The sequence below is a fragment of the Melozone crissalis genome, unplaced genomic scaffold, assembly GCF_028551555.1.
Source record: "Melozone crissalis strain CALT ecotype California unplaced genomic scaffold, PUWL_Pcris_2 ptg000016l_1, whole genome shotgun sequence".
Classification (NCBI taxonomy): Eukaryota; Metazoa; Chordata; class Aves; order Passeriformes; family Passerellidae; genus Melozone; species Melozone crissalis.
The window spans coordinates 52,619,096-52,634,005 of record NW_026535794.1 but is presented as its reverse complement, the minus strand read 5'-3'; the positions used below and the strand labels follow the sequence as shown (position 1 = coordinate 52,634,005).

Genomic DNA, 14,910 nt, shown 5'->3' with positions numbered 1-14,910 from the left:
TTGACTGGTTCAGTGAGGTCTCAACACAAAGGAAAACCTTCCTCAAGGGCAGGGCTTCTCTCCTTCAAAAGACAGCTATGCTGATACTAAGGCATATGGTGAAACAGCATGAGGATATTCATGTGGATGCATCCAAGCACAGAGCTCAGCTTATCTGACAAGAGTGAACTAAGGCTTCAGACTCCCCATTTACCTACTGCACATCACAAGCAGGCTGGTTATCTTTTTGTTCTGACAATACACCTGCTGTTACCAAATCAGGATATTTTATATCAAACACCAGATTACTTAGAGGTAGGGGGGGAATACTAGGACATCAGGATGCCTGAGTTCTGCATTGAAATCTCAGTCCCATACAAATAATTTAGCTCAGGTTGGTAATCTCTCTCTCTCTAGAATCTGAATTGTAATTTACTAGTCTTGGTTCAGTGCTTGAAAAAGCACAGATTAAAGGATATTTTTATTATTATTTTTATAATTATCTGTAAGTCCAAACAAAGCTACTCCCAAGCTCATGTCAGTGTGAATAGGTTATAAGTGGCAACTAAGTTTTCCCCAGCTATCCTTCTCTCTTTTTTTCTGGTTGCTCTGAAGCTTTCCCAAGCAAGCACTGTCACTGATCATTTTATAAGATTTCCCTAGAAGTTTGTAACATATGCTTACATGCACTAGAATAAATTAATTGCACAAAGAAATGAATATTGAAAGGTGGCTTTAGAAGATTTAAAAGCTTCCTTCAAGGAATCTTGGGGCAGCATTACAACTGAGCATAACACACACACTTGTGTGGCGCACAGATTGATTTTCATCAGAAGCACATTCATCTCAAGAGGATGTTTCCAACTGGCATTCAGCCTTTGCTGCAGGTGACTTGTTAATCCTGTAGGGACAAACAAAAGCCAGGAAGCCTGATCTCTGATATCCAGTGGCACATTTACTTCTGGTTCACAACAGACTGGGTAATAGCAGGAGCTGAAGGGTATCTTTAATCAGAAAAGGTTTTCTCCAGGAATTCAACTGCTGCATTACTCCTCTGCTGCTGCAGAGAGAACAACCATTATCATCCCAAACACTGCCCAAGTTTTATATTGTCAAAACACAAAAACAAGGGCTCATTCCTCATTATACCAAATAGAGCCTTGTGCCATACTGGTTATGGTAGCTAACATGGCTCATTATCAGCACAAAAGTGATGCAGAAAAACCAAAATATGTTAGTTTGGAAATTAATAGTTTTGTTATTTATTCAAACCACATCACTTCTTCCATTGCAATGAGAGAGCAGGCAAAGCTATATCCCAATATAAAGCCTTCCAAAGCCAACAAAAATGTAAAGAATGTAAGTACTTATGTAACATCACTCACCTTTGGCACTAATCACAAGATGTCTAAATTATGCTGTCCTTCTTAGCAATATATGTTTCCCCTATCTGCTTTCTTTCATTTGTAGGATTTCTAAAGAGAATTTAACTCATCTACTTTTGTAAATTCAGCACTAGAACTACACACCTACATTAGAGCACAGTGCTAACACCAAGGTCATGGGCTAGATCCCCATATGGGCCATTCACTTAAGAGTCGGACTCAGTGGTTGTTCTAGGTCCATTCCAACACAGAATATTCTGTGATTCTGTTATTATAAAATATTTTTATATTTATAATTATAGATATAAAATATTTATATACTTATATTTATAAAATTTCTGTAATGATGCAAATAAAAATCTCCTAAAAACCCCAAACTTTGCACTTGCAGGCAACATTACAATAACATACCAGTTCTTACTGACCATTGCAGCCACATCCAGCTTTATGGCCATGGCATTAAAACAAACCAGAACCAGGGGCAGAGGAGGCAATAAGCAGCTGGCATATATGTGTTGTACACCATGATTTCCGGTAGGTAAGAGAAATCTGTAACTTTAAAGTCTCAGATGCATATTTGGACCAAATGTCACAGTGCTGACATAAGTGTAACCCTGAGGCCTCATGGCACTCCTTTTGTCATTAAAAGTAACAGTCTGGTTTGAGAGACATGGGATGAGTAATCTCATTTGCAATTGTCAAAGACATTTAGATACCCATGCTGTTGCTCAAAAACACCTCCTGGCATTTGCTTGCTCATGACATCTATGCTAAGAACTTGTGCAGAGCCACAGCAGGGCAATGGAGACCTGAGAGCATAGCTTCCTCACAAGCTGCCAATGTACCAATCTTTCTTGCTAACATCAGCTCCCAAAACAACCATCTTGCTCTTAACCCTATTTTAATTCATCCTGTTTTGGGGGATAGATGTTACATGCAAAGCCAGACTGCAAAAGTAAGCAACTGATTCTGCAGAAGTAGAAAGGAGATTACCCAGACACACAGTGCTACCCCCCAAACAAGAAGAATATATACTTTTAATTCACCTCATTTTGCTGCTGGTGATGTGTAGAACAGAACACATAACATGGTGCTGTGTTGTCTTTGCCAAAGTGTATTTCAAAGAGAAGAAAACAGAGCTCAAGTTGGTGCTGCAGCAAGAACTCATTCAAAAACCAAACTTGCATAGAAGATGGCAGAAAGAACATGACAGTCACTGGCGAGGAAGAATGTAGTAGGGGAAAACTCACAGTTCTGCTGAAATGGGGAATCCTGGCTGTACAGAAAGCTTTGGGAACTTTGCCACTGACTGTAAGGGAGCCAGGTTTCACACCCATGCATTGGAGCATGGGTCTAATGAAGCAGGATGAGCTCGCACACTCACCTCCACAAGTTCCTGCAAAAGCAGACAAGAAGGGATGGCAGTAGGATCCCATATGCAGAATCTAGCAAGGTCTGCTGGGAGGTGACCAGTCTTTTTCTACAGAAGAACAAGTTCTACTTTATTTTTACCTAAGTCAAAAGACTCTTACAGCTCCAAGAGCAGTGCCTTCTTCTCTGAAAATACCAGACACTGCTGAAGCTCATCACCCAGCCTCTGAAACACTCACAGTTCTCTGCTACTTCTCAGACAGGTCCTCCAGAAACAAATGCCAGTTCTGCAAAACCACATGATTAATAAATGTGTTGAAACACTACTGTCTGTAGAACACATTGCACTGATTTTCAGTGATCTACCACTTAGTGCCATACATGTGACAATAGGGCAAAAAAACCAAAACAAAACAAAAGGCAAAAAAAGAAGGGGAAGAGGAGGAAGAGACAGAGAAATCAATAGCTGTAGGCAAATTCCTACACTGCTACAAATGCCAGCTTAGGAATAGGCTTTAAACACAGTCACTGCCCTGTCTCAGGGGATATAAGGGTGTGAAAAGCATCATTAAAAGGCAAGCATTCAAGTTACAGAAAGAACTACTTAAGGCAGGTGAGAAATAAGACTGTCTCTAACGTATTTGTGTGTGAAAGAAGTTATATCTCTCATTGGTTATAAGACAGCAAAAATCCAAAGCTTAAAGATCTAGATCATCACAAAGAATCATCAAAGAGCTCCAGATTATTGGTAACCAAAATAAACACGATTAACGGATATCCTATGTTTTGGGAAATGGACACTGATAAAGCAAAAGAGCAATACTGAAAATCGCGTCCTCCAGGTAGCATAACACCAACATGCAACTTCTTGAAAGCTGAGAAAATAAAAGTCTGAGTATGATTTAAAGTCACTCACTACACAGAAGTGTCTAGCCCAGCTGTGACATTTTTAGGTGGTCCTTGAGTTTCAAAAAAAGCTAAAACCTCTACCAATTCTAAGTTATCTCTATGCAAAGAGCAGATATATTCCACATATTGAGCTTGACAGCAGATAATTGCACTTAGACCCAAATAAAATTTATTTTCACCAGGAAGCAAGTACGTGTTATTGCACTTGACCACACAACTGGCTGGAGTAACAACTCATTAACATGCAGGTTTGCAAGATAAAACTAGAAACTGATGAAGAGTGGATGGATGTGAGACAACTTAATCAGAACTTGGGGGTTTGATTTCATTAAGTATTTTCATTCAGAACTGGTTGACTGAAACCAAACAGGCTTAACTCTGTGGTCACCTCCTGAACGGCAGGAGAGGCTTTCACTACAAAAGCATCAGAAAAGCGCTAAGCAGTGTTCAGTGCTGCCTGTGCTGTGGGAAAGAAACAGCAGCTCTTCCTTCCAGGCTGTGTACGACTGCCAGGAGTTAGTGAGGGACAACAGAGTGATTTCCAGGCTCAGTTTTCACCAAGACTCTCAAAAAGCAAAACAAACTTTCCTTCTGAAGAATTACAGAGAACACTGCAAACCTTGTTTGTCTGAGAGTCCCCTATGAAAATAGCACATGCCTGAGTTGGACAGCCAGGAAATGGTCAAAAAAGTAATAAACTCAAGAAATACAGCTACCTCATCTCACATCTCTGGAAAAAAGTGGGAAGAATTATTTAGTGGCTTTGGAGGTTGAATTTTGCCTCCAGTGCAATAAGTTGTATAATACTCATTAGTATAAGTTGTTGCTGAGTCAGTCCCAGAACACAGAGAAATTGCTGCTCCCAGTGAGGTAACCAAAATGCACAGTGAGGCAACTGCAAAAAGTTTTTAAAAATGAAAAAAAAAACCAAACTAAAAAAACAAACAAAAAAACAACAAAAAAAAAAAAAAAAAAAAAAAAAAAAAAAACAAAGGGAGAAGACAAGTGAGGCTATGATAAAAATCCATACACATATATATGTATATATATCTGTATTTAAAAGTATATTTTACAGGAGAAGGAAGACTCAAAGCCACATAAGGGCATTATCAGAAGTAACAGGAGATTAAGAAAGCATTAGGAAACTAAATACTACTAAATCATCCAAATGATAAATCTAATTAAATATCCTATATCACCATTAATAGGTACTTGCCAATGAGCACCATTATCTTTGAACAGGTTCCCTGTAAGAAGTCCCCTGCAAAGCCTAGTAAGGTATTGTATACATTTCTCAGAACATACCACTTTTTTCTAATATTCTTAGAACACTATGGCAAGTCAGGAAAAAAGAATTTGCCTAAAAAAGAAGTTAAAAGTTTGGGCACTCTAGTGACCAATCCATGAAGTTTGAATCTAATTTTGCTTCTGTCTTGTGATTCCACAACAAATTCAGACAATCTTAATGTAAGGGCTGGGATCATGTTAATTTCTTGATGACAAGGATGCTTCTTTTTTTTTTTTGCACAACCACAAAACGCAGACCATTGTCTAGGCTTCCACCTTCCCCTGGCTGAGCAGATAACATCAGGCTGCCTTTTCTTCCCAGGTCACTTGCCTGTAGTCAGTGTGAAGGAGAATCCCCAGTCACACCTGACCATACTGCAAATGCAGCCACAGGGCTGTGGTGGCTCTGAGGAGGCAACAGACCCTTGAACAAGCCATCAGCACCCCTCAGGAGCAAGCTCTCCTCACCCTTTTCCTTCCCAGGAAATCCTTTAGAGCTGTGTAACTCTCTAGCACACTAGGGAACTAAGAACTAGGGAGTGTTCTTTGTTATGAGTCTATTAATTTCTCTGCCTCCCCCAACCATCTACATTTCCATTTTGAAAACTTTTGGACTGACCACTTTGAGATAATATCTAGAGGTATATTTTTAGGTTAGGTATCTCTATGGGGCCCAAACAAAAAAGAAAAAGGCTACAGGATGTATATTTGATTGAAATATTAAACATCACTTATTAAACAAAGGCTTACATTTAAAATTGTTTATTATTAATCTAGAATTAATGCTGTCTGATGAATTATTACCTTGGCTTTCTCAGACAAGTTACAGAAGCAATTTAAGTTCATGGTACTTTAATGATGAAGAGATCTAGTTACAAAAACAGTGAATTTCAACTACATGAGCAGAGCCCACATAGATAGCTGCATTGTTTACTGTGACTACTAATAAGAAAGCAAATCAGCAACCTCAAATTCTACTCTCCTACTCCCATACCTTCAAGATTTCTGAACAATACTTTACCCACACACAGTTCCATATGGAGATTTTTGTCCCAATTGTCTCACCTTCCAGACAATGCCTTGAAGAGCTTCTTGTCCTTTTATCAAGCAGGTGAATTTTAGATGGCAATCATGACAGACTAAGAAATCGAATGGATTAATAATGCATTGCCTTCCATGACAACAGCAGAGCCCTGCACACCTCAGGCTGTCATTACGTGAGTCACTCAGCAGCAGATGGGAGAGGAAGGCATTATGCACTGCACTGAGGCCTTCTGAAAGATGCCCTCATTTTCAGGTGGGCTTGTGTACAGAAGCTTACAGAACAGACTTCCTACCCTGTGTAAAGTCCCTTTGTCTTCACTGGGGCTTTAGGCAAGCAAAAACATTTCTCCGCTGGAATGGGAGTCATTAAATGCAAAAATAAAACACTAAAACATAAACTGAAAATCACAACAACAACAAAAGTACCCATCATGAAATGTCACAAAAAGGCAGTACTAGGAGTGACAGCATGCAAATACTTCAAAGAATATAAATGCACATAAATATTCTCACAGCTATATTCTAGTCCAGAAACACATAAAATGACTCCTGAGATTTTGCAGATGCAAAACCAAAAGAAAATGTACACTTGCTTCTGCCTTCTCCTATGACATGCACAGAATTGCTATAGTTACATGGTTTTAAGGCAGTACAGAATTATTTTTTTTCCCAGAGGCACTTCACCCTCCTGAACAGACACCACCTTTTATCAAATACAAGACTACTCAGGTGCTCTAACATATTTTCTGAACACACTTGCACCAATAGCAGCTGACTGCCACTTTCCAAAAAGGAATGTCATCCATCATTGATGCTGGGGAAAAACCACATACACGCACTGTAAAAACACCATTCTCATGCATAGGAGAGCCTAACAGGCATTGCTAATGTCAACACAGGGCTAGAAATTCCTGACTAACTCATTTCAGCTCTGCCACAGAACAACATCTCTCCATTTGGATTCATTCAAGAATCAAATCTGAAATAAATTAGAGTTGAACTATTCTGAAATAGATCTAGTATACTCTAAAATGTACATCTTCTAAGGATGTAGTGTTCATCTTCAAGGACGTTCATCTTCTTTTGGTATCTCACCATTCTTCTGGTTAACTCACTTGAGAAAGCTTTAGTCCATCTAGATCAGCAAGAAATGAAGGAGTGTTTTCTCTTTTAAAATATGGACATGAAGTGTGGGGTTTAAAGCAGGTACACAAGATGACTGGCCTACAAGGGACTCGGTATGTTTTTTACTGATTTAACACCAATATATAGCTATAGTGGCTCTGCCATCTCCTCTCTGCCTTTATAATTCAACTCATCATACTTGGATGGTTTTTAGAGACTAAGCCAGACACAAAAGAACAAAGAAATAACAGTTCTCTTACACTAGGAAAAAAAATATCGTTACCTACACTCAGCATACTGCCAGGGAGCTGTATACAAAACAAAGTACATTTCACTTTTACACCTACTCTTGCTTTTTAAACCTTCTCAAATGCTTTGCTTTTGACAGCTGCAATTATCTGCAGCAGTTAAGACATTGAAACCCCAAAGCATTCTCTTTTGTGCACTCTGCTTAGCCACATACAACTTCATAAACCTCAGTCATAAACAACTTGGTGAAACCTTTCATTGCCTTGGACTTATGGTGAGCTGATGGCATCCTGCAGGTACTTAAAATGGTCAGAGCGAATGTCCCTCCCACTGTTGGTCATCACCATCCTCGTCTCACTCTATCAGTAAGTCAAGGTAATTCCATATTGCCACAAGCAGGAAAATACAGAGCTGGTATCAAGAGCTTTCCTTTATTCATCTCAGCATACAATCAAGAAAGTTAGGAAGCTAACTTCCCACCATCAATGCATTTGTGCTTGCAGCAGTGTCACCACGCAGTGTTTTCCATGCAAAAGATGACAAAGCTGCACAGTATTGAAGGATGAGGCTGCAGAGGGGCTAAATGACAGAAAGTCCATATTCTGGCATTCCTTCTGCAGATTAATCCAGCCTGCATGTTAACAGACCAGGCCAGATCAGCTTCTGAGTTTAAAACCTAAGACACAGTATACCAAACAGCAGCACATGGCATCAAGGAGATAACCAGAGCAGGACGATTGCAAACCTTGTGTGACCAGTCCTACCAGGCAGACCTTCTGTGAGCATGAACCAACTTGCCAGGTGGTTATCATGGTGCCCCTGAACTTATAAAAGTGCACATGTCAGTAAATAAACACGTGAGAAGAGTCTAGCTTCACCCAATGAGTGAGCGTTGCTGTCACCCGAAAATAAACTCTCCTTTTTTAGATGGGCGTCCATCTTTTCCATTCCCTCATGCATTTTCTCTGGTGGAACTCGGGCAACTTCTGCTGACAACTTCTTCTGAGGCACCAAACCACCGTGGTATGAGCTGCTATAGCTGTTCTGCTATACAGCGTTCAGCTGGGGCACCGCGTTCATTCCCGTACCGGAGTAAAACAAACAGCCCGAATTCAGAGCCGCTGCTGCCGGGCCGAGCTCCCGCTGCTTCCCTCAGTTCACCCCGCCGCTCCCTCCCCTCGGGCGCCCCCGAGGCCGCGGCGGCCGCCCCGAGCTCTGCCGGCCCCCCGCAGGCCGCGGCAGCCCCAGCGCCCCCGCCGCCAGACCCGCGTCCCGCCGAGGCCGCCCCGGGGAGGAACCCACGGCTGCCCGCGCCGCGGGGCCGCTGGCAGCGAGCAACCCACCGGGGAGGCCGGGCCCAGGCTCCGGGACGCGGCGCCTGCCCTCCGCCGGGACTCACCTTCCCATCGGCGCCGAAGGGGAGGGAGTCCTCCTCCGCCGGCGGCTGCAGCGCCCTGTCCCGGTGAGCGTCCGCCGCGCTGGGGGCTGCCACGGCTCCCTGGGGCGGGTAGTCGGGGTAGGGGTTGGCGAAAGCCCGCTCCTCCATCTCCGCTTCACCGCCCAGCTGCAGCTTCAGCCTCTTGGACATGCTCTCTCCCATCTCAGCCGGCCCCCGGCCCGCCTCCCCGCACGGCGAGCCGGCGGGGACACACTCCGCCCCGCAGAGCGGCTTTGCAGCAACGCGAGCGCCGCGGCCGCCCCCGGCTACAGCTGCCCCCGGCTACAGCGGCCGTGCCGCCGGGCTGCCTCAGGAGGGCGGCTGCGGTGACAGGGTCTGCGGCCGCGGGCCCATCGGGGCCGCTCCAGGGCGGAGGCGCCGCCGCCCCGACCCCGAGCCACCGAAGCCCAACTTTGGCAGGCGAAAGGGAAAGCTGCGAGGCCGCGGCTCTGCTCGGCGTGCCTGTCACCCGAGGCGGGGGAGCGGCGAGCGCGGGGCCATCACAGCCTGTACAGGGGCAGAGCGCGGCCGGGGCCGCGGCCGGGCCCCCCCGCCGGAAGCGGCAGCCCGCCCGCCGGCGCAGGCTGGGTGGCACGGCTGCAAAGCTCGTTCCAGCGCCTCATCCTCCCCCGCCGGGGCGTCAGTGCCTCGGGCTGCTGCTGCCGCCGGCCGCACGCCGGGCGGCGGAGCGGGGCTGCCGCCGGCTCCTCCCGCCCGTCCCCCCGCGGCGGGGGCGAGCCGCCGCCCGGCGCATCTCAGAGGAGCGGCAGCAGCAGCAGGAGGGGCACGGACAGCCCCAGGAGCAGGCAGTACGCCACCAGCTCCTTCGCCCGGCTCATCCGCAGCCGCCGCCGGGCCGCGCTCATCCGCCGGCAGCCCCCGCGCCCGGCGCGCCGGTCCCCGGCCAGCCCTGGCGGGAGGGAGGGACGCGCTCCTCGGCCACCGCCCGGCGGGGACGGCGCAGCCAGCGGCGACCGCCCCTCCGCTGGCGAGAGGCGGCAGCTCCCCGGGGAGAAGGGGGGTGGTGTCCTTTCCTCGGCCCGCCTCCGGCTGTAATGTCGGCCTGGCCGGCCGGCGGGCAGCCCGCTCCAACGAGCCAAAACGTGCTAGAAAAACAGCCCCAAGCCCCCCCGAAAGACACCAGAAAACCTCACAGCCCTGGAGGGGGCTGGCGGCGGTGGGTGGGGAAGGCCCTCAGCGATCGGCGGTGGCGGCTGGACGTGAGGGCGGGATCGCATCCCACCTGGGGAGGAGCAGCGTCTGGATCCCGTGTGAATCGCGCGGCTGTGTCTCGGATCCAGTCCTGCGAGGGGGGGAGGCTGAATGCCAGGGCACTGTGTCACCATAAATTTAGCCCGTCGTCTTATGACACCTCCACTTTAAGCTAGGAGAAGAGCTCCAGATGAGAGGGAACTGTACAATCATTAAGGAGAAATCTTTTCTATTCACAAATAAATGGTACGTGCTGTCGATGTAGTCATAGCCTTCAGGAATTGGTACTGCGTACTGAAACATCGCTGTGTGGAGCGAGCCGGCAGAAAGCCTGCAATCCGGCCAAATGCTGCACACAGCGTTGTGTCAAAATACAGGCTCGGGAGAGACCTCATTATCCCCTGAAATATTTACCCCCAACAATGCCATTCCTTTTTGCCAGTAATTGTAGGTCAGACGGACCATAAAGCATTAATTCAATAACTGGGCACTGTGCAGACTTATTGATCTTTAGTTTTATGCATTGGGTATTTAATTGCTATCAAAATACATATTCAGTGCGTAAGATTAAATATAGGTGACATCTGTCCTGGCACTAGCTTCAGTTTACAGTTGCTGGTAGCAATATACATGTGAATAAATGGGACATTTCTGTCACCTTGTTGCAGGATGTGAATTTGAATTAATACTTGCTTCACTTTATTTATTTTTATAAATTAAGCTGATGACAAAGCAGAAATTCCAAGCAATCTGTCTGACACGAAGTACCTTGTGTTTGCTCTGGAAGTGAATATAACCAGTCACTTAAAAATCAGAGTAATCTATAAAATATCCTCTTCTTTGATAATTAAAAAATCACTTTATGCATCATGTATTCTTTAATGGGTAAATCTTTTGTGCTGTATTGCATTGCCTGAAAAGGTAAATTCAGAACCTTTTTAAAACATCTCTTGCCTCTGAGTAAATATTTAAGTAACATGTTTTCATCTAGGATAGTTTCCTACCTTTAGTGGAGACCAGCTGCATCAGCACAAGTGATGGCATTCCCATAATGAAGATGAGAGTTGAGCCTTTAATATGAGTGTATGTGGTTTCTGTTTTCTTACACCTTCTACTCTTCTTGAATCAAAATTATGCAAATATAGAAGCAGGATCGTACCAATTGGTACCTGCTCAAGGCCTACAGGTAAGGAGAGAAGGTGCTCCCTGGTACCTTGCAAGAGCAGGTTCTTCCCTTCTTGTGGAGCTGTGGGTTTGTGGGTTGCTGGGTTGGCATCTCTTCCCTTTTGCATCATTGCACTGTTTGATTATCTGCATGCTGCTGTGTTTAACACCCTGTTTTCTGGAGTGCTTCTTTCATGTTCACTGTTCTTCACATTTGTTCCAAGGTGGCATGTCTAGTTTCCAGCATATGAGGCCTTCTTTTGTTCTTAGCAGGTGGGATAGAGTTCAAAAGACTTTCAGACTTTTTTTCAGGGAGTGTTTTTTCCTTTTGCTCTTTTACCCTTGATGCATGTAGAGCCCCCACAGCCCAAATGGGAATCATGGATGAAGGAGGAGGAAAAAAGTTGGGCTGACTGAGGCGTCCACCTGTCACATAAGTTTTAAGCAATAATAAATTCACATCTCTCATCTCCAGCAGTATGAAGCAGGAGGCTTTGCCTACTGAAATCATGATTACATTTGTGCTTTCATCCAGAAAATTTCTAAATGCTACTGAAAGCACTGAGCCCTAACCCTTACTTCACCATCCCAGCTAAGCACTCCTGTAACCTGCCTTCTGCAGCATATGCAGCCCTGCAGCAAGCCAGTGTAGCAGAAATCTGTACTTTTCCTTTCTATCATGTAGGTAAAATCCAACTAATGTCTAAACAAAGCCTGATTCTTACTTAGAAATCACTTTCTTCATGTAAATGATGGAAGTTTTTGCTTATCAGATCAATGGGCTATTCATTCTTTACACAGAGGAAATCATAAACGCTTCTCTTATGGCCTTTCCTTTTCTCCAATCCTCTTCACACACTGCAGCATCTGATGCTCTGCTCATCATGAGACTAGTGCCAATTTTTTTAATAGTAAAATAAAATATCTGTTACATTTTCAGTCAGGACTACAAGCCAGAATCCATACATAAATCATTAGTGATGCTGTACTTTCCCATGCATTTTGCTGCTTGATTCCCAACATGAGTTGTAAATGAACCTAACTAACAAGGTGGGAAAGAGCATCGTCTATCACAGAGTCAACCTTCTGAGGACTAGCACACAGCTGCCCTTCCCACTACACTCAGTGGGAGCTGCAGCATGGTGCAATGTATGTGGCTGTGGAAGGACTGTGAGCACCCATCAGGAATCTCCATAGCTCTAGCTGTGACATGTTCAGTGGTTCTTTCAGCATCTGTGATCATTCTTATTACAGTGTAATAGTGCTCATTTATTTTCAGGCACAAGGGCTCCACAAATATGCAAGCAGCAGCTCCATCCATGCTTTGCTCCATGGAGGCAGGATGATGGGTATATGACTTCAGCACCCATGCTAAAGTGCTTTTTAAATTCTGGGAAACCATTGTAGCAGCTGGCATTAATCTCATTTTATTTCTGATTGTAGAGATCCAGCTGAAATTAACTGAGAGAAGCAAGAGCTTCAGGAATGGACCCTGAGGTGATGCATAATGGAGAACAGGGCTGTGTGCTGCTTTATTTTAAAGCAGTATTTGGAAAAACAAGGTATGGCAATTTCTCAGTGGAGATGGAGTAGTTTATACCTGCTGCAAATCAGCGGTCATACTTTTATTGAACACAAATATAGTCTTTCATACTTTCATAAAAAGCTTTTGCTTTTTCTCTGGTTATCTCTTCAGACTACACTCTGTCTATGATGTCTTTGTGCTCTGCAGGAAACCTTTTACTGCTTGATCACTGCCATAGACCTATATTAGCCTATAAGAAAGGATTTCCTAATTCCCTGTTCACTTCCCTTTATCTGCACTTCCTAGTTTCTTTTTACCTCCACCATTGTATAAGAATATATTCTGCTACTAAATTATTTAAAGCTGTTTAGGTCTAATAAGCTATGGACAGTTGCTGCTTGTAAAAAACCATGATATTATGAAATAAAATCCGCAGGATTAGGTTTTGCTTTTTAATTGCAAAGGACTTGCAGGCTTTGGATCAAGTTCAGTCCCGTGTTCAGTAATGCAACGTAAGAGTCAACTACTCTGTGTGAGATGTTATTATACTGTTATCAGTGGCAACAAATTTGTCTGGCTGCTGTAAATAAGTGACCTCTATTATTGTATAATTTTACCATTTAAGATCTCAGAGATTTCTGTGAATCTGAGAAGACACTTCATGATTAGACCACAAAAGTAATGTTTCTCTAATATAGTTGTCTTCTTATTTTCTTTTCTTGTCTTTTGTTTTGCAGCAGAAAAAGCAGTGTCATGAAGTCTGCTGCACTTCTGATGACTGCCTGCTAATAAATGATAAGCCTGAACAGCATTTCTTGTACTTCAGCTTCTTTTTAAAGAATGGATTTTGTTACAATCAAATGTTTATGTTCCTTATCCCCTTACTGCCAGTAGGGTTTGATTTGCACATCAGTACAATACAACTAATGCTGAAATCATGCAAAGATGTCTGTAAATGTTCTTAGAGGTCCTCACCATCTATGATGAAAATGGAGAGAGCTCGCTGCTATTAAAATCTGCCCTTTACAATCATTTGCCTAATGTTCAGTTCTAAAAGGAGTTATTTCCAAACCTGACAAGGTTTGTAAGTCTGGGGAAAATTGAATTAGTAGAAAACAAATGTAATCCTCCTGAAGCATGAGGAACAGAGGGGAAAGATGTTAGAATAGCAGTTACTGGCCAGTATCAATAAAAAGGAGCAACAAAACAAGTGTTGGACAAGAGGATTCCTTTTGTCTAAGGAAGCTGTTGCAAGCTGCACACCTTATTTCTTCTGATATTCTTTGAATGACTCAATGTCAGGGGCTTAAAAAGCAGCCCTAGTCACTACCTTGAGGTTAGGATAGGTGAAAGACTCAGGCCTAGGATTCGCCAGAAATTATGGCCATGTTGCTGTGATGCACTGAGTGATCTCAGTCCCGTTTCTTCAGGGTTGTTTTATGGAGACTTGTGATCTTCAGAGCAAATTCAAAAGTCCATAGGTTTGGGTTCTGTCTTCAGTGGCTTTTGCTGAATCAGGGCAGAGTAGGGAACAAGCACCTTCAGGCAAAGCAGCTTTACAACTTTTGCAGGGTAAGAACAACTACAACAGTACAAGAATGGAGAAGAAGATAAACAATGAGAGACAAGGGAATTTGGGAAAAACTAGACAAAAAACCATCAAGGACTGTATACTGCTCCTACCTAATGAAAGATCTTACTGACTGTAAATAAGGCACATAGCTTATTTCTGCCCTGACACTGAAAACACAAATACAGCGAGTAGTGCTCCAGATAGTACAGCCTTGATAATGATAATAGTGAAATGGCAAGAGAGTCTCTCACACAGGATGTGCCATCCATTGCCTGTCACTGCAGGTAGTCACCAACCTTTAGAATCAGCAATACAGCACCAACCTAGAGAACAAACAAATTTCTCGCCCATCTTTCAGCTGCAAGAGGTCAGGGCTGTTCCTCATGTGTTTGCTTGACCAGGTTTTGACAAACACCACCAAGAAGGGTTTCCTCCACAGGCAGTCATCTCTGCTGTTGTTCCCTTCATCAAATTATTTCCTGTGTCGAACTTGTAAGTCCGCTGCTGCAGTTTCAGACCATGTAGAGAAGTGTTTACATGTTATTCATGCCTCTGTTGCCTTGCTAAGGAATCAAAACTAGCACAAGTACAGCTGCCCTCAGCACAGTGTTGGATCGTGTGCACATGTGGATCATGGTGAAAGGTGTGT

At 44.1% G+C, this 14,910-nt stretch overlaps 1 protein-coding gene across 1 annotated transcript in view; it reads right to left on the bottom strand.

Moving 5' to 3' along the window:
• The window catches only part of LANCL2 (LanC like glutathione S-transferase 2), a 32,103-nt gene extending 22,777 nt beyond the window's left edge, over positions 1-9,326 (bottom strand). The window contains exon 1 of the mRNA XM_054273542.1: positions 8,749-9,326. Coding sequence (XP_054129517.1) covers positions 8,749-8,949 — 201 coding nt within the window. The 5' untranslated portion in view covers positions 8,950-9,326. The remainder of the gene's footprint in view (positions 1-8,748) is intronic.
• Between the last annotated feature and the right edge of the window lie 5,584 nt (positions 9,327-14,910).